The sequence below is a fragment of the Micropterus dolomieu genome, linkage group LG14 (genome assembly GCF_021292245.1).
Source record: "Micropterus dolomieu isolate WLL.071019.BEF.003 ecotype Adirondacks linkage group LG14, ASM2129224v1, whole genome shotgun sequence".
NCBI classification, from domain to species: Eukaryota; Metazoa; Chordata; class Actinopteri; order Centrarchiformes; family Centrarchidae; genus Micropterus; species Micropterus dolomieu.
The window spans coordinates 16,631,924-16,658,805 of NC_060163.1; the positions used below are offsets into that span (position 1 = coordinate 16,631,924).

General features: G+C 40.1%; 1 protein-coding gene across 8 annotated transcripts in view; it reads right to left on the reverse strand.

The window, feature by feature from the left end:
• The window catches only part of LOC123982769 (calcium-activated potassium channel subunit alpha-1), a 107,979-nt gene that overhangs the window by 64,461 nt on the left and 16,636 nt on the right, over positions 1-26,882 (reverse strand). For all 8 annotated transcript variants that reach the window (XM_046068598.1, XM_046068605.1, XM_046068599.1 and 5 more), the window contains exon 2: positions 24,835-24,978. In XM_046068598.1, the coding sequence (XP_045924554.1) occupies positions 24,835-24,978 (144 nt within the window). The remainder of the gene's footprint in view (positions 1-24,834; positions 24,979-26,882) is intronic.

Sequence of the window (26,882 nt, forward strand, 5' to 3'; positions counted from 1 at the left end):
TGAGGCTGGCCAGCCACCCGCTCACAGAGCCCTCTGCTCCCACCGTCACACAGACCGCTGCAGCAACAACGGCAGAGGAAAACACAGCTGGAAGGTTTTCATATCGCTTATCTGTCTTTACATTCTGAGGAATGTTGGAACGTTTTAACTTAAAAAAGAGAAAGCTGTGTGGATCACTGGTGTGTGTGTCGCATTGAACATTACTGTATGTCGAGGCAGTTGTGTGTGGCGTCACTATGACGACAAGCTACGTACTATCTCTGGGTACTATCTGCAAAATCCAAAGTGTTAAAACACCAATAGGGGTTTAATGCTGGAATTGACTAGGCAAGAAATAGTCCTTATATCTAAGCTTATAACCCCCTATGAAATTCCCCCATTTCCAGTATTTATGCTAAATGTAGCTAACAAGCTGCTGGTTCCAGTAACATATTTAGTGTTCAGACATGTGTGTGGTATAAATCTTCCCATCTAACTCTGGCAAGAAAGCAAATAAGTGTATTTCGGTCAGACATATACTCTGTACGTATAGCATCATCTAACAAGTTGCAACTAGAACTTTTTAATCAACCTAGATGTTATATATTTGTGTTTGTATTTATTATTTCCATTTATATATGGTATTTTGTATATTTAATATACGTACAATATATTAATTACAGTCTATACACAGCCCTCCGGGTCTGAAAAGTGAAGCCAATGCGAAAAGAAGTCTGACTGCAGTGCTGGGCAGTAATGTGTTACAAGTAACGCGTAACGTGTTACTGTAATAATATTTACTTAACACTATTTAGTTACTTTTCCCAGTAACTAAGTAGTGTAACTAATTACTTTTCTAAAACAGTAATATTATTACTAGTTAACTAAGGCAAGTAACGCTGCGTTACGCGTTACTGAACGCACCATCCTTGACGTAAATCCACAACTGTGCGACTGTGCGCTTTCATTCTGTGGGAAACACTGGAAAGTAATATAGTAACGTAACTAGTAATGTAACTTTTTACTTTTATCACCAAGTAATAAGTAAAGTAATAATATTACTTTTTTAAGGAGTAATAAGTAACTAGTAATATATTATATCTGAGTAACTTGCCCAACACTGTCTGATTGTAAGTAAGCTTGTGAGAAAATGTTATGACTTACAAACTGATTGACAGGTCTTTTAATATGTGACAGACTGACGCAGCAGTTAAATCCATGTTATAAGTGATTTCCAAAGCTGTTAGTCAGCCTCAGTCTTTTCTGTACACACAGCACCAAACAAGCCTAAAACTTCAATTATGATCTGCTAACAAAAACAAAATGCTTATTTAGCATCAATAAATCAAACTGTTCAATTCCACATGCAATCTATAGGCTCTTAAGCTTATATGTTTTTTAAAAATTACAGATTGACCAGTGCCCCTGTTCAGCCCAGAGTTATTCACTGGATGTGTCTGCATGTGCCCCATGCTTGTGGCGACAGGCAAAAACACAACACGCATACTAATGGGGTCTTGGATGGTGCTCCTGAAGCCTGGCACCCTCCTCAAGCATGATCATAATATAACCTACCCAGCATGTGTTTCATAAGTCTATAGCCTCATCTGCCTGAACCAGAAATTATTATTATCGGTCCAAATCACAGTTGTTATGTGTTCTGTTTCACTCGGGTGAATTTGACAAGGTCACAGGCAGGGAAGACAAAGACATTTACAGTGTCAGGGTCAAAATAGGAACATTAACCATTAACGGCAGAGCAATTCATTTTGATAATCACCAAAATGGCCAGTTGTTTTAATAATCACAGTCATTATGTGCACTGTTGTGCAATATTCACATATGAGTCATCATTTAAAAAAAAGAAAAGAAAAATAACTGAATTTGAACAAGAAATATATTCTCAACTTCTCACAGACAGAAATGACCATGACATAAACAAATACGACAAGCTTTGTGCAAAATACTAATGGGGAACACAGAGTTTAAAGCTGCACTATTCAGTTTTCTTTATCTCAAAATCATGATTATATCGCAAGATTTGCGTTAATCAGAATTATTAGTCTTTGCTGATTAGGGTAAACAATTTATCAGTGGCCCTTTTGTGTATCAATATTGTGGCTATTTTAAATAGCAGGAGGCACAATATTAAAGTCGCACTACTTGATACTTTTATTTGAACAAGTGACTACGCCAAGGGCATCTTGAGGCAGATCACCATCAATGACTTGCCTGTGGGGAGCTCTGTGGATGATACTCTATGCCTATTCCAGGCCTTCCAGCACACTGACAAATATGGAGAAGTGTGCCCTGCTGGCTGGAAACCTGGTATTAACGCCATCATCCCAGACGTTGAAAAAAGCAAATACTTCTTTATTTTATTTGGAACATGTTATAGGCCGCTGTATTAGAACAACTTTTATGGTCTTTTAGAGGAAATATGTTCTAAATGCACAGATTTTATTAAATCAGAGGTAGTTGTGATTGGTGATCTTAATACAGATATCCAAAAGAAGAACTCACCTATTTTTAAATCTTTTAAAAGACTTCTGTAATCTTTTTGTCTCATATCAGGTGATAAAGGAACATACCCGAGTCTGTTCTTCCACCTAAACCACTAGTGACCTAATTTTAGAATCAGATAAGTCAAAGATATCAAATAGCGAGTTTTAATAGAGTTTTAAACTAGGGATTTAGTGATCAATAAATTATTTTTTGTCCCAGGAAAGTTCAGAAAAAAGTGTTCAATTTCCCACAATTCCATTAAAATTAGGTCTCTAAAAAATTATAATGTTAACTATGTTTTATCCATATTTTATCAAAAGTACATTGGTATTAAATTGTAGGGAGTAGGGCTGAACAATTTAGAAAAATAATCTAATTGGGATTTTTTTATTGAGATTTAATTTGCGATTCATTTTTAAGATCTTTATCTACTGTATTATTCAAAACGGACAAGTAATAAATCAGTGTAGTCACAAGGAAAACAAAACCACCAATTAATGAGTCCTTATCTCAGTTCAGATCTCCTAGGAGTCCATCTTTCTATATCCCAGTAAGCAAATAAAAATACTCAGTTTGAGGTTGAATTCAAAAGTTGACCAACGAAAAATAACCAAATGACGCCTCTTGTGACAAGCTTAGTAATTCTCCTACAGCACCGGAGTTCCCCACCCCGCAGTCTCCGATGGTAGTAAGCAGCGCACTGGCCATACGGGGGGGACAAGGGGGTCATGCATGAGCTCGAGATATATTAAGCAGGCTCGCAGGGCTGTTTTCTGCACTTTAAACATTGGATGAACTGATTCTTTTGTCTGTAATACAGATGATGCTGAGTCATTAATAAATTAACCATCACAAAAAGTTATGATAACCGATTATTTTTCTATGAGCCCACTCTGTTATTATAACATTACCTAGCTTATTTGGTAGCTTATTGGACTGGAAGTCATCTTCTACAACTAGAGATGCGCAGATTAATCAACTGGGGACTGAAAATAGGCCGTTTATTTTCGCTCACTGGGCTCCGACCAGTGACCGGGACTGAGCAGTGTCAAATATCCAATTTCTGCCGGCGTGTTCCACATGTGTGCACGGACACTAACCTCATGTCACAGCCAGTTATTCACGAGAGTGAAGAAGACGCATCACTCACTACATCTGCAGAGAAACACACAGAAAGAGACGCTGCGGATATTGTAAAGCAGGGAGAAGGTAAAGCAACAGTGAACAGCTGTTGGTGACGATGTCATTCAGACCACGGTGGTCTCTATCGGTAATTAACAACAAGCCTCCTCCACACACGGCTCATCTGCTGCTGTGAAAACGGAATCGCGGGTGTAAAACCAAACGCGAGTTCTTTTAGATAAAACTGCTGACAAATAAAGTCAGAGCAGACAGAGAGAGACAGACAGGTGTAGGTGTGTGCTTGTGTGTGATGGGAAAAGAAAGGTGAACAGATTACTGTGGTTTGTGATTAAACACAAAAATAAATGGTGTGCAATTTATTTTCAGCTCCTTCCAGTGAAAATGCTAATGTTATTTTATAATCAGTGTTTCATTATGACCATACAATTGAGACCAGTGAGAACAGCCAACATTTATACTGGTGCTGATGGGGATCCTAATAAAATTATGATGTTAAGTGGCAGAGTAGTTGGCTTGCTGACGTTAAATATCTAATATATATGTATGTAAAAGACATCCTCTATCCCAGAAGAAACCTAAATTACTATGTAGCTAGAGGACACAAGTTATTTAGGATAATATGGCTGCATGGTGCAACTATGAACTTAAGTCATATTTAAACAACTATTGCTTTGTGTTGCTGGCCAGAAAAATAGTAGTAAGACTTCTCTCTGTGTACACGTATCCTATAGGCTTACAAGTACAATTTTGGCTATATTATTTGTGTCCCCCTCAAAAATTGGTCTTGAGAATTTTTATGTTTATTGTCCCCCCCTACTGTGAGATGAAATTTACGGCCACGGCACTGGCTGTAACTCGAGACAGACTGGGCCTCTTTCAGACTTGTGCGTTCGGTTTGAAACGCCAATTCACAGATATTTCCTGAGCTGACTGGTGGTTGTGTGTGCGCCAATCGCCACAGTATGCTTACCTTACTACACGTGTCTTTCTGTTGTGCGTTTTTCCTGTGCATCAAAGCGGCGGATGGCCCGACAATTTCACCCATCACCCCCAAGTTCCAGGAATGTGGGGTCCCCCATAGAAGTGTTTTAGTTCCACCATTTTTTCTGTTATATGTTCATGATATTATAACTGCTTCCTCATGTGACCTTTTGCTATATGCAGATGATTCTGCATTACTGGTATTACACAAGGATAAATCTGAGGTCGATAAAGTCCTGAGCTCTGAATTATTTCATATTAGTAGATGGTTATCTGACAATAAGCGGCCACTCCATCTTGTTAAAACAGAGGCCATACTCTTTGGACCAAAGTTAAAGCTACAAAAGGCCACACAGCTTATGATAGTGGTGGGAGACACTGAGGTCACAGCCAAGGAATCAGTCAATTACTTAGGCTATGTCTTAGACAACCATTTATCAGAAGAGTGCATTGCTCAGATGTTGCTCACAAAAGTTAATCAAAGAATCAGATTTCTGGCTAGAATCTCAATTTTTTGGATAGAATATCGCTAGAGACATTGGCAGGGGCTGTCATTCAGTGTCAATTTGATTATGCATGCATGGTTTTCAAGCTGACTTTAGCACTTGCCTTCAGAGAAGAGACGTCCCTGTGAAGCAGTTTCTCATAGCATCCATTGTATCCAACATTTCAGAACTTGTTAATAAGTCTTTGACAATTGGTGGGCGACCTTATAATCTGAAGCACTGAAAGTAAAGTTTTGCTAGTTTTTTTATCCTCAGAAAAAAGTATTTTCATGTATAATGTGGTGCACTATGAGTGAAGGTGTCACTCATAGTGACAAACCCACAGAAAATCTGTCCCCCATACTCCCTTCAGCTTTGCAAAGCATTATAGCACCTTTCAGGTGTTCATAGTTGTGGTTTTACATCCCACAACTTTTGGTTCACTCTCTGCCCTCTCATCTGCATCAGATGATTCCAGCAGCAACAGGCAGCTGTTTACAGTAAACGCTGCCTGTACGCTACCTGCCCAGCACCAAACAGCGGATGGTCAAATGTAGAAACTAGCTTGTAAACATAGTGGTGCATTTAGCAACTTATGGACCACATATCTTTCCCTCAGGAGTTGGCAGATATCAAAACAGAGCAAAGCAGAGAAAAGTCAATATTATTGGACATTCATCAGGTGGCCAGACACGACTACAAATGAATGCAAATGTTGCTCCGTGTCTGTTGGATTTGTAAGTAGGCAACTGTTTGCTAAAGGCAGAAACACACATTACGACTGTTGAGGTGATTATGAATATGATTTAGGCATGACGACTGACCGCACAAAGTTGAACCAGGTCTGTTTCAGTCTGGGTCAGTTGGAGTGAACATCAGCAAACAAAATCATATAATGTGTGATATGTAAAGACTCATTGTAAGGCTTCCGATCCAGTCTCTGTCTAGTGTATTTACTCAGTTTTAAGGTTTATGCACCTCCCTGAGTAGAAAATCTGTTGGTGGAAACAATTTTTGTGTGTGGTTTGTCCAGCCTTTGTAGATTTCTATTCCTCAGGTTTAATATACAATCTGATAACAATCAGATTGCATAACGGGCTGCAGTCACTGAAGACAGCAGCGACAGCAGCAGCACGATGATAAATATTACACAATCCTCAGACGTGTGTGTGGTAAGAAATTAGCTCATCATGTGTCATTCTGATCATGCCCGCTGTTTTGTCAATCTAGTAATTCATGACTGAGGGGAAGCTAAAGGACACAGAGCTGGACGGGTTCAATGTGTCAGTCTGCAAGCTGCAGGATCAGTGACCCTGCCAGAGGTTTTATTTTTTTTCACCCTCTGGACTGGTTTATCAAGGACATTAGACTGATCAGTATGAATAGAGTGACTGAAAGAACAGCTTGAACTGTAGGGTTGTTGGCTCATAAGAGGAAAAGCGGTAAGCTAGCACATAAAACCTCCAGGTATGGCATTAAAATAATTAAGCTAATGTTTTATTTTCTCAACCATTTTTACTGCCAAAGCTGCTTCGTGTCTCCCCCCCAGGTTTTTGCCTATATTGGCTTATGTGCTGTTCTACTTATTCTGGCAATAAAATAAAAAACACAGAAAAAAAAAAAAACATATGCTACCAAATTTAGAAATAATAGGATAGAAATAAGAAAATTAAACAAATCACACTGGAGATTATAACGTAGGTCTGCTTTCCTTCCAAGAACAAAGAACAAACCACAAACCCCAGTGGATGATTCTCTCTTATATTAAGCCCCACTAGTCTAACATCCTTTAAACAGCAGCTTAACACTCTCTGGAAATCTACTTCTCACTTTTCTGCAGTGATGTGCAATGAAGTGTACTTGAGCCCGTTTCACCTATGAAACAGAGGTAAAACAGGCTTAAGTCTTCTAACTAAAGACAGTGAAACTGCCTTTCAGCCTGGTGTTATTTTACTGTTTATAAAAAAACGAAAGAAAAAGTTAGGGCCATTTGCCAGAGAAAATATCACATCGTCTGATTATGTTACCCAATAAAATATATGCAATCACATATTCCTGGCAGCTGGCTTTGTGAAGGCTTGTGTTTCTAACATTTACCTGGCAACTGTTACGAGGAACAATAAAATCACTTCTCAGTGTGATAACTTTCCTCCCTCATGGTTTTATCGTATAAACCTTCAAACACATGGATCTGTTACTGAATGGGTTATCAAAGACTGACACTGGGCCTGGATGCAGATCTTGGGCTAAAGTCGCAATAAATTGTTTCTAAAAATATTATGTAATTGAAAATGTATACTACAGCTGACCCTACTTTTTAAATAATTCACACATAAACACAAACCTTTTTTAAAGTTTTGAATATGTCCCCCCCTATGTACCATGCTCAGTGGTCTGAACTGTTGCATAGACTAAACTAAGTGGGAATTTGGGAAATGAACAATTAGCTTCATCCTGATGCCTTTGCTTGCTATTGAACTACATTTCCCAGATTACATCTCTTTAGCTTGTGAGTTTTATTTATTTATTTGACAGGGACAATGCAAACAAACAGTGTCAAAACAAAGCTTGTCACTGAAGTGCTGCATATAAAGTTTGTAGCTAATGCTAATTTTCAACTCCTGTCCCTGGTTGGACAAGTCAGTTGCATAGTCAGAGAGCGAGTCTAGTGGCTGGTGACTGTTAAGACCATAGGCTAGTCCTGTGACAGATGCCTTACAAGTAATTTTGTTCAAACAAAGATAAAGTCTACCCATCATGAGAATAAAAGGTTTATAACATAGCCAAACTGTTTATCGCCTCAAGTGAATTAACTTTTCCAGAGCCAGATCCATATTTAGGGGTAGCTATCTAGCTAGTTTAGCTAGATAATATTACATTCGATCATAACTGTAAAACTTCTTGAGAAAATGCCATGCTTGTAGTCCCCTCCCTAAGCTGTAATGACAAATGGGTCCTTGACTGTGGTCCCCGCCTGACAAAATTGAGACACTCATTTTGATGTAAAATTAGAGAGTCAGTACTTACTTCAGTTTGATGGATAATCATGCTCTGAGTTTTGGAAGTACAGTTCCTACAATGCTTTCAGGATGTAAAAAGGAGAAATATATGTATCATGTCTGTGTGCTCAGATTTGACTGAGTTAATGACTCCAAGGAGGAGTCATATTTTTGACACAAATTGCAGCAATTGGTTGCTAATGGTTTCAAAGTACCATATTTGCCTCCATGAGCTGTGTCTCACAGCAACTACTGCAGCTCCACCAGCTAAACTACAATGACTAACTTGCCATTGTTTTAGAGCACTAGCACGCACCTGTCCTTTTCACTTCACCCATTGTCTTTGTCTCACGTCTACCACTGCTTACACCAGCTAGATCATATTTCAGTTATTTCAGCTCACTGGTACCTGAAGCAACAGGAACATAAATAGGTGATAATTTAATTTATTCAGCATCGAATTTTACATTGGTTACATTGTAAACAGGGAGTACATACTAAATAACTTTCAAAAATCAAACTTGATTTATTTCAACTTAAACTGAACAATTCTTTTCGGAATCCCTGAAAACCTATATATAAACATACTGAATGTAATGTTCAGGCTTGTACTGTATCATTCAGAAATATTCCCTGGGATGAGTACACCGTGCAGACAGTACAGTATCCTAAGCACGGCTTCATAAGTGGCTTTTCTTTTGTGCCTGTGACTTTCACACTCAAAGAAGAGTAAGAGTAAAACCGGTGGGTTTAAGGGATTTCTCTCTCATCTTGTCAATAAAAGCAGATTATTCCTTTGTCTTCCAGGCTTCCAGTGCAGCTGCTTCCACATCATTAGGGATCCCTACCAGCATTATGGCAGCTCCAAAGGGATAGAGAGACCTGCTATTCAGTAATAACATCATCATCTCCAAATCCAGATGCATTCGCCCCAACAGAGAACCAACAGCAAAATATACAGACAATTTAACACAGCTAGGCTGCTGAAGCAATTTAAATGTATGAGTACATAACATAAACATGTCTGGTAGACCCTGTTCATTTCACATGATGATGAGGTGTCGCTTGGAAAGAATGTCTTGTTTGAAATTTAAGAGACCTTTACTAATAAAAGCCTCTGACCTACATCGATACTACAACAATCCTATGTTTTGATTTATTTACAGATCAACTGAAGAAAATGTAATTGAAGAACACTGAATCCATACGGTTACCACATTAAAGCAGGATTGATAATACTCACATTTACAACAGCAAAAGTTTAGACCAAAATCAATTTTCAGTGGATTCACTAGTGGAAGTAAAGTAAGTTTGCATGCAAGCTTTCAAGTTCATCTTTGGTGAACTCTGGCCACATGCAAATCTTCTTAACAGTGCTTATGTTTGAGGGTAAGAGACCAGAAAGTCCAAAATGGAGACAGGATCATATTTGTTTTGTCTCACCATGCAATTTTATGTAACCTTGCTGTGGCAAATGAGAAACAATGCTAGCAGAGCTTTCTCTTCTTCGTATCCATTTTTTCTATTAACAAAACTAGGCACAACCGACAGTAGCCACTGCACTACCTGCAAGTAGTCACCAAGCTTCCAGCACCACCTATTTCCCAAAAATTATATATCTATATAACTAATCCCAAAAATAAATATCCACATCTACTGGCTCAAGGAACCTCTCATCTTTCACTCTAGACATGTGTTGAATCTAGTATAATAAAGAGCTTCTGGCTACATTATTTACGCACATTCTCCGTGGCATTATAGCAATGTTTCCAATACTAGCAATTTTCTGGCGAAGATTGTAACGTATCTCGTCTTGTCATACATTGATCACTTGACTCCATTGTGGTGCAATAAATGGTTGCTAGCAAAGTTTCTAGTCTGATAAAGCTTTGGAATTTCAGTTCTTATAATACGGGATCTTTGGTGATGTAAACAGAAGGTATAATGTTGCAATCAAGTCAGTGAGTTAGCTGTGGACCCTATTTTTTAAGCATGCATTTATTTCCATTTGTGCAAATTGGCACCAACAAAAATATGCTGAATTAGCCATTAGCAGATCCTGTTTGGAATGGATGTACAACTATTAGTCGATTACTTTGATACTAAATTCTTTTTCTATGATTTCTACATGGCTTTATGGTCATTTAATTATGATGAATAGCAGCAATAATGATATCCTCGTAAAGTCTAAGTCACACTGAATTTAAATATATGTGTATCTAAAGGCAAGTGGGAATCGGATCTGGGCACTGAATAGAATGCCTTGTGCAGCCAGCCTTCTAGTATCCTAGCATTTAATTCAGCATGGGAGAGGCGATTGTACACTGGCTTTATATTACTCCTGAAGCCAGACACAGAATGAAGCCAGATCTATCAGATCTTTCTACTAAATGTCAATCTCCTGTTGGTTCATTTTTTGTGAAGCTGCCCTCATGTCTGGCGGTATTGGACTACAATTGCTCAACAGCTTGTAACATTTTTAAGCGCTCTTTAAATCTTGGTGCAAGGACTTGCCTGCTGGGACTAAATCATGAGTCCTTTTGCATATTCTGTTGCACTCTGCTCGGAAATGTATCCTAGTCATGTGGATCACTGATAAAGCTTCCACTAAATCATTTGCTACATGCTGTACCAAGTGTCATCCCCTTTGAAGCTTTCCTCTACAGCCTTAAAGGCTAAACCATTTTTTACCAGCTCTGGGACCCCTTCCTTGAAAACCTGGGAGCCACTAAATTTCAAAGGATGAAGTCAGGACTGATAGAACTGGCCTGGAAAAAAGAATGTGGAATAATAGCATGATATGATATTGAAGTGCAATGTGTATCAGGCTTTCCAGACGTAAGGATGGCTGTGCACTACGGGTTCCCCGGACTTTCACTTGTATGTAGTTTTATCTCGGTTTTCTCCTGCTTTGCAAAAGCAGTAATAAAAATATGTTTGAAAACATTTAAAATATGTATGTTCAGATTTGACTGAGATATGACTCACAGGAGTACAAATAGTGATGCAAACTGTGGCTAAAGGGCAGCCATTTTGCCTGAATGAGCTGTGTGTTCTCACAACTAAAGTCAATGTAAAAGTAACTTAAACCTGCATTCTTTCTAACGGCCAGCAGGGGGCAACTCCATCCATCCATCGTCAACTGCACATAGCCACTCACACCTAAGGACAATTTAGAGACACCAATTAACCTAGCCTGCATGTCTTTGGATGGTGGGAGGAAGCCAGAGAGAACCCACGCGGACATGGGGAGAACATGCAAACTCCACACAGAAATGCCGGGGCAACCGGGGTTTGAACCCACAACCTTCTTGCCCCCACCACGGGGGGCAACTCCTCTGGTTGCAAAAAGAAGTCCGGTTCTATTAGAAATAATGGCCCTACTCCTTGCCTGATTTATTACCTCAGTAAACACTTTCATAATGAGTTTATGGTCTCATGTGATAGTTTTAAGTCTTCTTCAAATTAAATTATGTTCCAGTTTAGAGGAAAATAGACAATGAAGCTGTGCTTTAGAGCGGGACTACCTTGTGACTGACCAGTCGTTACCATGGTGACCTGTCAATCAGGTCAGAGTGAGTCAAATCCACTGCACTGTGTAAATTTAACCAGCGCAATTGTACAACCTTATTAGGAGTCAGATGTTAATTTTTCCAGTAAGTATGTCATGTTTTAAGCCTGTCTTTAGTTAACATGAATTACACCTAGCTAACCAAGCTTGCTAGCGCCAATTTCTCATCCAAATATGGTCACGTCAGGTGCCTGGTTGCAAAAAGTCAAAATGGTGGGGGCCAAACTGTCAAACTTGATTGTTTAAAACGGCAGTGCACAAACCAATGGGTGACATCACAGTGACTACGTCCACTTGTTTTATACAGTCTATGATTACAGGTAGGGGAATTTGTTCTGAACTTCATCCTGCAGTTCCACAGAAGATAAAATCACACATAATGCATAGATCATTCAACACCACATGGTTTCCATGTAAAAGTTTGCACATCCATAACTGACAATGGCAACATATTGCACAACCTCCATGGCCAACACACTACATCACCTGTTTGTGTTGAGAATCTTTAGGGACATAGGCAGGAATGAATGTTTGTAACGGTTCAGTCTTCTGAGGAACCCTAGTCTTCTCCCAGAGGGTAAGAGCTGGAACTGTGGGTGGAGAATGTAAGTTGGATCAGACACTATTTTCTGTGCCTGTCTGATCATAGATTGTTTGAAGGATTTTTTTTAAGTCCCATAATTTTCATAGCCATACCAGGCTGTCATCACATACAGAACCTTATAATACACTAAGACTGTGTGGTAAAACAGTAACATGATTTTCTGCTACATAGACCCCAAGTCTATGTAAAAAATACATCCACTGTTGCAGTCTAGAGCAGAGACCATGAACATGGACTCTCTAGCGAAGTGTATTATCAGTATGAAGGTGCTTATAAGAGCAGACCTGAGTGATAGATTTATTGTTGATAACCACCAGCCTAAGATCGCCCACTCCCCCAGGGTCAAACACCATCTCCTCAGTCTTCTTCACATTCAACAAAAAGTGGTTAGTGTCACACGTTTGCAACTCTGCTGGGTATGATTGCTCAGAAAAGAAAAATACCATCTTAAAATAAAAGGATTAACACCCATCTATTCCAATTTCTGTATCAACATGTGCGACTGCATCGTATTAACAGCTAATAGTGTCCATAAGCCTTGGGGTCTTCCAGGTGTTTGATGCTATTAATAGCATCATCTGTGCCGCGCTCCTTCTTGTAAGCAAACTGAAAGGGGTCTAATAATACATAACTTTTTCCTAAGCAACAACACTGTTATCCTCTCAAAACATTCCATGATGTCAGGGCAACAGGCCTAAAGTCATCAAGACTTTTTTTAGGGACAGGTGTAATATTTTTTCTAGAGGGTGGGAATGCTGTGCAAATCCACAGATTTTTTGAAGATGGGGCCCCATGCTGATGTCCGCTCCTCTGCACATGTTTGTAGGAGAAATGCACAGATGCCATCTGGCCCTGTGGCCTTATTAGTACAAGTGTCTAAATAGTGACTGGACCTTAGAAGAGACAATCATCAACCTTGCATCCTGGTCAGTAACAGAGATCATCTCTAAGTCATGGATTTAAAAGCTCAAGTAAAACTCCTTTAATTAATTTACTTTTTGTAAGTCATCAGAAGTGCAAAGACATTTTTAATTGGGGTCATATTAGGGATCGACAGTTTTTGTATTTCATTGCATTCTGCATTGTATTTCAATACATGCCTTCTCCTAGCTTCCCGAAGCATGTGGTTAGGCTCCTTCTGAACAATTTTCAGTTGTGGGGATTTGGCTCTACTCACATAAGCGTTGTTCAAATTGCTGTAAGATTAGTCTATAATTTCCTCCTCCTGTGTCTCGCATTTAGCGTATTGTTGAAAACGGGGAATTGACAGTTCAAGTTTGCAATGATTGGAGTCCCCTAGAATGAAAATCGGGGCCTCGATGTTGTGTAATAATTGTTGGTGAACACATTCCGTGATTTGAGAAGCTGCACTTTCAGCATTGCCCAAAGAGAAGTTACAGGGATCTTAAATGTCGGGAATGCAAACAGTCTTGCATTGTCTGCGCCATTTATCATTGATAAACACACAGATGCCCCCAATGTTGCCTTTCCTGTCTTTGCCGTTTCAATCCTGTCCGAACGAATGAGAGAAAAAGCCTTGAGATCTCACAAAGAGCGGGAATATCCTGGGGGAGCCACATCTCAGGAAGCACCATATTAGATGAGTAATGTTATTCATAACAGGCGCTAGCATTGATCCAAAGATCATCCTTTTTCTTATTTAGTGACCTCACATTGCCTGTTGCCTGTCCGTTGGAGACTGTCGGATTCCTCTCCTTCCCCTTCCTCGAAGGAGTCTCCTCGGGGCCAGGATAAAAAGTGCCAGTTAAAGTTTTGCAAGGGTTATCATTGTGCCAACATACACAACCATAGTTTATCTATAAAAAATGTGTGGTTTTAAACCAAGAAACGTTAAAAACAAATATAAAACTGCAGCACAGGATAGGAGTCCGGGCTGCAGCAGCAACTGCACCTGGTGAGATGAGCTGTATACATAAAGAACATGTAATACACAATAACAGATTTTCTAAGGCACAGGAAAGTTGCTGGTATTCATAGTTTTCACGTGATGTCACATTCCAAAGAAAACGCTCCTTTGGGAGGGCAAAAAGGACGTTATTTTCCGCTGCTTGCCAACCTAAGCAAGAAATACACTTTGAGTTTGTTACTTTTTGTGTTGCCAAAATGCTGGATAGTTGTTGTGCTTTCGGATTTATTAATTGAGGAGGAGACACACCCGGGCTGTGTTAGGTGAGGGATTCCCCAGAAGGTAAAAATAAACATTACCGCAGTTGAGCGGTGGTAGGGACCTGGCGTTTTTTAACGGCAGAAATGCGGCACCGGATGCTGTAATGTTGTATGGATTGGATATGCCCAACACTTGCAGTTTGTGTACACACACACACACACACACACACACACACACACACAGAGATGACGTTACGATTATTAGCACCATTGTAGCAAACATTGTACGGTGTTGAAAACAGCGGGTCAAAAATAACCGGTGAACTTTCCCAACAGCTGCTGTCCAAATTACAGTATGTGGCAACTTGATGCACATTGATTTATGACTTAATATAAATAATACCTTCTCTGAATGTGACACAAGTCCAACATGGCTGCAATTGTGAGATATCTGAAAAATAAAATCGCATATTTTTCTTTGTGCATGTAAAAAAAAAACAAAAGAAAAAAAACATAGAATCAAAAGGAACATCAGCCACATTCCTTTTTTAGTGCCGTGAAAGCCAGATATGAAACTGGCTGTTGTTGTCAGCAATACGAAGTGTACTCCTGAGACTTGAGGTTTGCCTGGGGACGAACCTGCAGGGTCTCTATAGCCACTCACAGTTCCTGATTCACTCAGTAAGCCAACATCAACACACCAAGCTCTAATCTGTGCTGCTCAGTGAACTTCAGAGCACACAGTGTGGAGTAAAGGGCTCCTGCAGGTTTCTATTGGGAATCCAAAAATGAAGGGAAAAATAAAGAAAATCCATTTTGAACATGTAAGAAGAAAACAACAGACTGACGAATAGAGGTTTGTGAGAGCATGATTAGATTTTTTTTTTAAATGTACCATTTGCAAAGCCATGCTCATCAGCCATGTGTAATGAGTACAGAACACGCCTGCTGTGCTGATAAAACTGCTTGTTATTTCCTAAAAACAACATTTCCATGCACATGACAACGGCAGCAGGGGAAAGGTAGAAAAGTAAAGTAAAGCCATGAAAGTAGTGAGTCACAGAGTTCTGCTGAGGAGGCCTGACTAATGGTGTAGGTATAACGGGGGGCTAAAGGGAACCATTTCAGGGAGACACTCAGACCACCTTCAAACTGTTTACACAACATTGTGAAATTGGTGGTGCATTTGTATGATTGGATGAAAAATTCAAGACACCGACCCAAGTATGTTTGGAGTCTCTTGTTAAAATATTTCTTCCTCTTCCCACTGACAAAAAAGCTAACCCAGCATGTACTCTAAGGCTACATCCACACTTCTATTTTTTTGATTTAAAAAAGGATCTACATCCACACCAGTGTTTTAGCTGAGTATCAAAACAGATCTCCGTCTATATTAAAATGACACCCATCTAGTGGCCATTCATATAAACTGTGCATGCACATGCCAGTGTAAACAGGAAACAGATTGTTTACCCTGTAGTTGCAGAAGATTCGACAAAAGAAGAAAGCATTACTACAGACGAATAAAGTCAAACTCACACGATCAATACAATATAAATAAAAAAATCGCATTGTGTGTGAAACCAGCATTAGTCTCAGGTGCAAACATAGCAAAAGGTCTGCATTTTAAAACAAAAATGTAACTTAGTGTGGATATAGCCTAGGTCCATCTGACTTTTACAGGCAAAGCCACTAACTGAGTAACAATAAATCATTAATGTAAGGCAGTTGCTTGATATTTGGCTTCTAACCCTTAGCCATATTGCACAGATATTTAAAAAAATAATGAAGGTTAAAGCACTTCCAGAAACAGGATCCTCCCCTAAACCCTTGGCAGCTACACACGAGTGCTCAAGTTTGTGTGTCACGTTGTATAGGATGCACTGTAACTACCCGTGGCCTGAAACCTGATCCTCTGTTTGTTTGACATCATGCTCTCTATAGTGAGTGATCTATGAGCGCTGACGATGTCCTCTCTCAGCCGTGAAAACAACGCTGCTATACTTGAACATTTTGGGTCAAGAATGTCGGAATGTCACACTCTGTCGTGCTGTTTGCGCAACTTGAAAAATCTATTCGGGATTCTCTTTGCTTTTTATATCTCTTTCATGTAACAGGGTTGATCCATAAATCTACTCTCATTAGACCTCATTAGAGATGTCCTGCTCCTTTATAAATAAGAGATTTAAACTGATTCTACTACAGTTTGCGCCATTATTCAGCTATTAAAATACCCACAATCAAAACATGCAGCGTAGAACCCTAAATCCCACAGTGGCTAAGCCATTATTTAAGCCATCCTGGAAGCAGCCCAACCACTCTCACAGTGAGGCGTAAAGAGCTTAGGACAGAAGGGGATGTGTCTCGCCCCCAGCCTCTCACTGTCTGTCTCAGTTGAAATATGAGGTTGTAATTTGCTTGCTTCTTGCAAAACAACAGCAGAACAAAGCTGACAAAAAAAATTAAAGAAGTGCTTTGTCTAAAAAGAAAAACTTCTGATGTCTATCGGTGTGCAAAAGAGGAGTTTGATTGGAGTACAAGCGATGACTCACCTCTCTGGCAGCTCTTCAGAGAGGAGGGGTTCTCACTGAGAGAGAAACTCTGCCCTGCACTAACAATGGAAATGGAAATTCCTATCATGTGTTAAAATCTAAAATCATGTTCAGCATCTGGGAAGCTGGACATACTGTAACTGTAACAGCTGCACATATTTTTGAGGGTCAGGGGATGCAGGATGCATGAGGTGTGAACTCAGCAGCAGGAACATCTACACTACAGGCCATGTTGGAGAATAGTTCTGATATATCAATGCATAGGATCTGATTCATATTTTGCAATAATATACAATTTGGTTGCAATTCAGCGGCCACAACGTGAACTTTCAAAGGTATGACCTTTCGTGTGACCAGTTGGAAACAACATCTATTAACCTCCAAATCCTGTCTAAGTGGCCATGTTAATTAATTAAACTGAACTTGCCAAAGGAAAGTCTGTTTGATGTAAAGCGTTGGAAGCTAGAAAAATCAAGAGTAACCTCATTAACACCTCCTTTATGCCTGCCTTTCCTGTGAGAGCAAAGGAAAGACTGTGATGAGTTTTAAAGACTATGTGAGTTCTAATACAGCAGCAGCTGCCAGGTCATTGTGTGGCTGATGATTGTTAATGAAATCTGGAGAGCTCAATTCGTGATGGTTGAGAATTTCTTATCATAATACTGCTCATGAATGCTATTGTAAACCTCTTCTCCACATTTTCGCCTGCACTCTGAACATGATGCTACTCCACAAAACTAATTATACTCCACCGATTGTTTGTGCCAAATGAGATGCTGCTGAAAATGCGGCCCACCAAACATAGGAAAGTTCCAAATTAGAAATGCCTTCTCTCCCCCTGGGGGGATGGTAATTATCACACCTGATACTTGCTGGTGTCCAAAGCTAATGGTGTGATTGCTGCAAGAATTTGGCCGCGCGACTAGTGCAGAGAGTTAACGATCAAGCAACTCTCAATCTGTAGACTCTGCAGGCACAGATGGCCACAGGTCAAGACAACCGCAAATAAATGTGTCAAAGCAACACTCAGATTTGTCTGTGTGCTGCACTGAGGGCAAATGTTAATGATGTTATAAATCTAGACGGACTCCAGACAGCATCCAAAGCAAACCAGTAAAGGAGACAGCCTTTGCATTAAAATGAAGAAATCTATATGCATTTAGCAAAAATACTACATGCATACTATATACAGCAGGCTCATGATTTTTGTTTACCACCAGTTTCTAACAAAAAAAACTAGGATTTTTTGAAAGGAACAGATTGATTTAAACCAATTAGCAGAAGGCAAAAGGTATGTTTCCTGCTGCAAGAAAACACCCTCCCCCATTTACAGCTCAGAAAATGTTCAGAATAAGTGAAGGGAAAAATGGTTAGAAAAATGCAAATTAGCTTCTGATTATGTAGGGTCTATCTCTAAATAAGTTAAAACAAGAGTCTACAACCATGCTGGTAGCTTTGTGAGGCTGAACTTTGAGCTACATGCTAATGTCAGCAAATTAACATTTGCTCACAATGACAATGCTAACATGCTGCTGTTTAGAAGGTAAAATGTTTAGCATCTTAGTTTAGTGTGTTAGCATGCTAACATTTTCCACTTGGCACCAATGTAACTAGTTTTGCAGGTTTATGGTACAAAGTATTAAAAAATGTAAGGTTTCGACTTATTAAAGGCACAAGATGAAAAGTGAAGGAATCATAAAAGTCATTAGGATGCATCCAGGCCAACATTGCCATCCTTTTAGAGTCATGCGGTTGGAGTGGTTAAAACAAGAACTGGTTAAACTAAAGAATCTTTGCACAGTAAATGGTATTTTAAAATTTTTATGTTCTTCAAAACAAACACTGATAAGTTGCTGGAGTTTTTTTTCTCAAAAGCCCTGGGAAAAAAATTAGAAAACATTTTCCTTTTCCTCTTTTACTTAATTGTTCTTGATTTTAGTGCACTGACCTGCTTTTTTCCCTTCTTGTTTCAAGATACAGAGTTTAATTCTAATGAAATATTCTTACTGCACTTGCAGATTTTCACTCTGCTTCAGTAAAATAAAGTTTATAAAGGCTAAACTGTGGACAGAAATTACTTAATAAGATGTTCTTTATTTTGATGAAGGGACCACAAAGTACCTTCAGTCTCACATGGCATTGTTTCCTCCTGGAAGGCGCTGACAAAACAGGCCTGGCAGCTGCTGTCACCCGAAAATAGCGGCAGACTTAGAGGCGGGCAAAGAGCCGAATGATGCTGCCACATTGTTCACTCTGTTGCACTGGGCGCGGTGAAAGTCACATACTATCCCCTTGGCACCAGAGTCCACAGGTGGCAAACAGCCTCCTATCTCTGCCACAAGGCCACAGGCATGTTCTTAGAATATCTGTTACATATAACACTGAGATCCTAATGTGAAGCCAAGAGTCAACTGGGAATGTCAAGAAAAGGGCACACACAATAAAAGCTGTCTGAGTCCTTTTACGCAGAGCCGAACACTGCGGAAAATGTGTGATAATAAAGCAGCGCTAAGCTGAATTCTCAGTCATGTAAAGGATAAGTGCCTCAATCACTTCCAAATGGACATTTCTGCTGCTGCAGTGCCATTGTCGAAGAGAGCAAGTCCCCACAAAAGCGTTTACTCTTTCTCTCTCTTCCCCTGTTTTCACCCTCATCAGACAAAAAGCTTTTCCATGTAGTGGTACAATTGCTCACCGAGCCTCTATGAGGAGGAGGAGGTGAGTTTGACCGCCTGATGAAAATGCCCTTCTGGGCCACCTATAATTTCGTTCAGAGCTCCTTTTCTGCCCCTGTGGCTGCTCCCGGACAACATCGAATCTAGACGACAGCAGTCAAGACAGAAGATAGGACTTCCTCCACACATTGATCCTGGTAATCCTAGACAACTCTGAATCTGCAGCACTTTTTGTTTGACAGCTAGAGATGATCAGCTAGATGTGACTCTGCAGACAGGGTGAAGGAGTCATCTTTTGCAGACTGTTTAACCTGTAAAGGTTCGGGATAAGGGTTCAAAAACTTGCTGTCATAGCCTCCTCCTTGCTGTATCCCTAATCTTTCTCCAAGTGTGTGTTTATGCAGTCTCGACACAATGAATTGTGCAAATTGGGGTGCACACATTCCCCGAAGGCATTAATGGTGTATTCAGCGGTTCGCGCAAAAAGTGAAAGAAGTAGTAGTGTGAAGAATGAAAATAGAAACTTTTGAGAGGCAAGTTCAAACCCAGCCTACTTTCTCCTTTTACCTGGCCACTCACTGTGTAAAATTTGATTACTTGATGTTCTAGAAAGTAAAAAAATGTGTTGGTTGCAACTGTTACAGATGCTGTTTGATTATCCAACAATACTGTAGACATTCTGCACCACAAATTGCATCCCTTCTTCTCAGCATCATAACCCAGTCATAGCAACAGGCACAGATGTCACACTTAAATTTGAAATCAGTAGACCTTACACTGCAAGTTATCGCAGTTTCTCAGATGTCCATACAGGGTAAACATCTACAAATCTGCTTGGAAATCAAACTACAAAAGCCATTTTATAACTTCAGATCTTGCCTTATGATCATCATATTTAGACATTTTCTGTTTTTTGTTCTTTGTACATCCATGATTAAAATGCAAACAGGAACTGCTAGCAGCTGCATGACTTTCAACTGTGCAGCTTTGCCATGACATAAATTGTCATATATAATTGTTGAAACCAATACTGAATTAAAAGGTGAAGCCCACATCTAACTGGCAACATTATATTTCATGTTTACATCACCAAAGGCTTGATGGGAGACGTAGTGCCAAAAACTCAAATACATATTAATCCCAAATGAAAATATGAAAAAACAAATCCCACAAAATTGTTGTTTTGTTCGATTTACATTACCAATACATTTTTTGACAGTGGAATGCCCATCAATATGGTTCTTATATTTCTGGAACACTGACACTCACCTACATCCATTCAGATACAAATATTTGTCTGTCAATGTATAGGCAAATAAACAAACAAGTCATTTGAAATTGCATACATCTTTTTTTCATGAAAACAGTCCCTGAACATGTCACCACTCAAAGGCCAAATGATGAAATGACACCATTTCTAAGTAGCCTAACTTATCCTGACAATGACAGCACATGGCATGCCCAGCTAAGACATGTAGTGACTATGTCAGAATCCTTTAAATAAAAGAGTTAAAACTGAGCAACAGCCTAGAGATAACCAACAAAGTCTGACTTTAACATCACTGCCTCTGTTCAACCTGTTACTGCGATTGGGGTTAGGGGGCAAAGACTACAAAGTGAATAGTGCCAGAGGGCAGCTCAGTGCTTCCATTAATAGAAAACCTTTCTCTGGCCAGAATAATAGCTTTGTGACAGCCCCCCCCCCCGTGGACCTCTAGAACTGAGTGCACGTGGGCTAAATGTCACTCAGCAGGGTCCCATCATATAAGCGAAATCACATTTTCACAGAGAATACACTAACCTCAGACCTGCTCCATCACATACACCCCATCTTACAATTTCTTGACAATTACATTCTCGAGGGGAGTGCGACTGAACAGGAAATGGATGCATGACATTAGAAGACCCGCTGGGTTCTTGGCACAGGTACAAGCTGCAGCCACATGGTTCAACCCCCAAATTGCGAGTTTTGTTTGTTTTGACGCGGGCAAACAGTAACGTGATGACATTCTTGATGAATAGGGAGGGTGGTCCCGTATGATGCAAAAGTGACTGGGGGGGAGGGGAAATGCAATAATGCATAAACTGACAGATGGGATCCTTCTGTGTCCCCACTCTGGGGGACACCATGTATTTACATACAGCATGCTGCTGATCTGAAATGAGAGAATAAACACAAGGTTCTCGTCTTTTCTGTTCTATTTGAATGCATGAAGAGTTGAGCACCAATCTCTAGCCGATAAACCTTTGCAGACTGAAAGGTCATCAGGAAGTGTCCTCCTTGCTAATCAAATAGCCCGAAGGCGAGGTTTGATCTTTTACAATCTGCTGAGATGCGAGATCAGCCGGGCAAATGAACATTGAGCCTCTGGGCCTTCCACAGGGCAGCCTGCACCTGTTTGTCACTCAACATTCACAGTTTGAATAAAAAGGTCAGTGTGGAGCAAGAATCTCTGTGTAACATGTCACATTTGGTTTAAATGTGTCATGCTGCCATTGTGGATGTTAATTTTGCACATTTTTGTTTGAAATACCAGATTATAGGTAGTGGGAGAAATTGTAACATGAAAAAATATAACCCTCCAACTACAGTAAGAAGCTATCTGATGGTCAGATTAAAGGCTTGTACTGTGTACTTCTTAACCTTTGCCGCATATCTTACCCTGTGTTTATAGAGCTATTTTATTTCATTTTGTGGTTTGTACACTTTGTGTCCTTGCTTATATGTTGTATGTTTGCATCTTTTTTTCTTTTTTCCCTTTTCAAAACTACTATTTTGAACAGAAAAAAAAGCTAGTAATTAAAATTAAAAATTAAATAAAAGTCTGTAGAGACTTCAATCAATGTCTGTGACTCACCCATAAACCTACATCAAAATGCAAAATACTGCAGGCATCCTGCAGCTTGGCCTCCTTTTTGCATAATCCATGTCTCAGTTGTCTTTAAGGGTTTAAGATTTATTCTCTTCTTGACTCCTTTCACATCTACACTTCATAATTTAAGCAGGTTTAATTGGTAAAATTAATTAGAGGACATGCATTTCACTTAAATTCACGTGCACAAAGTATACATAATAAGTGTAATTTCTACTCCCTGGGTTGCGGAGAAAGTTAACAGCTGATCGATTCACCCGCTGCTGGCTGGTTATTAATGAAGGCTGCATTACAAAAGTAATAATACAAAAACAGTTGCAGAATATTTCAAGAGCAAATAGGCTGCCTGCAAGAGCTACATTTTTAAAGAGAACAACGTGGGTGAAGATGTGGGAACAGCAGCTCACCCCTACTCAACAAACACTCACTGATAGATGCATAAAATAAAAAACAAACATGATACCTTTCATTTAAGCCATCCCATGCACTTACTCCCTTGTAAAATTCCCTCTCAGATGGCCTGGAAATAGGCTTTAAAGTGCCCCCTAAACAGGCTGACATAGAAAACACACATCTGCCGTGTTTAGGTAAGCTGCAGTTGCCATGGTTACAGACGAGCACTCGCTAAACAGTTGTGTGTCAAGCCATCATTGAGACAGGGCACTTGAGCTGCGCGCGCGCACACACACACACACACACACACACATATATATATATTGTTGAGGGGAGCGATGGTGGTTCAGAGTGAAACACATGAAAACACAGGATGGCAGTCGAGCTGATGTCACACTTATGTTAGCAATATGTTGCTGTCACCATTATCCGTCGCCAGCGTCTGTGCTTAGGATGAACTAATAGAAGATGCCGTGGGGACAACCTGAGTTCAGCTTGAGTCATCAGAGCTTCGTATGACATTTGGAGGAAGATGAAGAAAATGCGCTGTATTTAGCCCCCCAAAACAGGGTTTCATGCAGTCCCTGGTATTAATCACCTCTTTGCAGAAGCTTACGGCTACGCACATCTTCTCAAAACAACAACAAATGTGTCACTTTACTGGGTTTAAATGACAACATCCATCAAAATCAGAAACATTTAGCACATTTTATGACTAATGCACTTGACATGAAGTGTTTTAAGGAAATCATTTTTGTCAGATTTACAATAATTTCCTTTCTTGTTATCCTCACAACATGGTCAGTAGCTTTTTTTTTTTTCCTTATAGTTTTTGTCCCACAAACATGAACTAAGTGGTTCGTTAATATTTCACATCAAACCATAATGCCTGAGTGTGGCTGCCCACCCAGCATTCTTGATTAACAACCTCCACACACTGAGCCAACTGGAAATGCTGCAACACATTTAGGGGGGTGGGTGAAAGTGGGATAAGCCCCGAGCACTGCGGCAAGCCTTGGCATGGTGCTCCCACTCAAGCCATTTCATTTGATCACTCCCTCAGTCTTACTCTTGCATTGCCAAGCACATATGACCAAAATCATCAAAAGCTCTATACAAAAAAGTATAGCAGAATACAGAACCTGTCTTTGTTGACACCCTCCCACCAGGTGCGGCAGGGTACTCATCCTTCAATTAATCTTGCTGCACAAGATGATAACATGGTGGTAAAAAGGCATGTGTTTCTGGTTCATTCCTATGTTCCAGAGATTTATATGGCACTTAATGTGAACATTACAAAGGGTGCTATTTTCCTCAGTTCTATGGGGGTTAGGGAACATAGGACCCTGGGAACATAGATACGCTCCTCTGTCAGACACACCAGGCGCCATGGCAACCACTTCAGCTGACCATATGTAATTGATAAACTGTACATGTCCCTCCCTCCCTCCTTCCTTCTGGATCTGTTTCCCTCTGCTGTCTGAGGGCATTATGGGGTGTATGACCTTAATACACTCTTTAAATATATCCTCTTTGTTGCCCTGGCTTTGTTTTGATGTATCTGCCTTCCTGTCTGAGAGATTTGCTACCAAGATATGGACTTCAAAACAGTATATTTATGCATCAGACAAGCAGAAATAAATTCAAGGAACATCCAAGCATGAACGATTTGTGGCTTGTCAGACGTAAGCTCCACCTCAGCAAGGTTTCTGGCCTGTCCCTGTAATAACAAAGATTTTTTGCGAGGCCCCCCTCACAGAAAGATATACTATGATATAGTTCAACGGCAGTGCCTAGCTGTCACAAGGAAGTCTGGGAGTGATCATGATCGGATGTCACGCTTCATCTCACTGATGTCTTAGCCGACAGGCTGCTACATGTAGGTTAAAGTAGCATGAGACGACGATCACAGATTAAACGAAGGATGATGACTGAGTGTGAACTCACCAGGACTCTTCCTGTCAGTGTCTGAGCGGATATCATGACTCCAGCCCAGTCTTTGACCGAGGTCATCCAGCCCACCTCGCTGGCCGCCGGGTCATCCTTGTCAGTGCGCTTGATGCCATCACCTGTGGTGAGCCGATGGACTGTCTGAAAGAAACATGTATGCAGAAGGTAGTAAGGTAGAAACTCAATTGATCAGGGTTTAACAGTAAATGATTCATTTAGAAACTCACAGCCAACACTTGGTGAACACCAAAAAAATACTTGATTATTTTTCACATTCAGAATTTTAACATTGTCATTGATAGCCACGACACAATACAGCCTACTCACAGACATCACACAACAGCTATTTTACTGTTCTGGTGGATAGTACAGGAAAAGACAGCAGTTCCACTGAAGAGAAAAGTTTACATTTTACTACTCCTACTTTTTCTATTTGTATCCAGCTAGCTGCTATCCAACTAGTGTCTAGGCTGCAGCACATAGACCAATAAAGAGGGAGTCAAGTCAAGTAAATTTTTATATATACAAATATCACAAATTGACTATGAAGTTAGTGTTTCTGTGGTGTGATGTGGTGTGATGTGGGGTGGGTGTGTGTGTGTGTGTCTATCATTAGCTGTGACTAACAGAACAGAAACATAAATTAGCAAAGTAAAAAGTAGCTGCTAACAGTAACGCTAACATTTGTGGGATTCCCATTGTTTTGAATCATCCTTCCCAAATGCACAAAAATCAGCTTTTTCACTCAGTATTATAACACATGTGTAATACTGTTGTGCACATCAGAAAGGCAATGCCAAGATTCAGCGCTAACTTTAGAATCACTACCACAGTTCCTTGTTTAGCAGTAGCAAGTACCTGCTGCATCGACTTGGTGGAGATAGCATAAATTAGAATGGCCACTACTGGTTGTTTTAAATAATCTTTAGATCTATAAATATACTCATATTTAACATTACATATACAATATTGATGGCAATTTCCCTTTAACCTGCATTACCATAATTTATTTATTTTGTGGAGACCAAAAAAAGAAGTAAAAGGAGATCGCATACATTGTACATTTGTCGAGTGGCCACAACATGACAAGTAGGACTACTTAGGCGCTGAGCAACAAGCTGTAAACAAACAACAATGATATTACTTTATGGCAAACATGTTAGCGGACGTGGACCAAGATTAGCATTTATTGGAAGTCATTATGTGGCCACTCGACAAATGTAAAATGTATGCGATCTCCTTTTACTTCTGTTTTGGTTTCCAATAACTCTCGAGAAAATTGTCTAGCTCTATACCAGACATTTAGAAAGTACCACCTACGTTTTTTGATTGACAGCTATGCGACACAATATGAACAACAGCTACCAAAAATCACCACTCCAAAAACATAAATGCATAATTGTTTATTTAGGGACCACGCACAAGGCCTCCAAAATAAACCCACACACATGCATGCACACTTGCATACAGTAAACAGAGAGTGAGAGGAGCAAAGAGACTCCAGGAGTGTATCCATGGCAGCCACTGAGCTCCTGGTGTTTCTGCTCCACTGAGTGGGCTGCCTGCCTGCCTGACTGTCTGCGGGGACAGGCATGATTCACAGAGCAGGAAATCAAGACAGGATGCATAGGTTAGCCATGCTCCCTGATGAAACACCCCACAGCCTCAAGGCTAACACGACTCGGACTCTTTACCCTGTGACATCCAACTCCTCCTCTACCTTAATGGTGTCACACAACACTCTCTCTGAGGCCTTTCTCCAACAGCTCTTCTCATCATGTGGGATTAGTTGATGCAGTTTACATAGTTAGAAGGGGGGAATCTACGCTGTACAGTTAATATGATTTACATTAACTTGTGTGATAACATGCACACTATTATGTCAGTCTTTTTTGTTGTGGTGTCAACGCCAAAGATCTCAGCATGCCACATTCTCCAGATGCAAAATGGGCTATGTCACCAGCATAGGCCAACCAGCTTCAAAGAACTCCTGGCATGCAACCATGCAACATGTGTTGTGCTTCCACTCCACCATAAATCTTTGT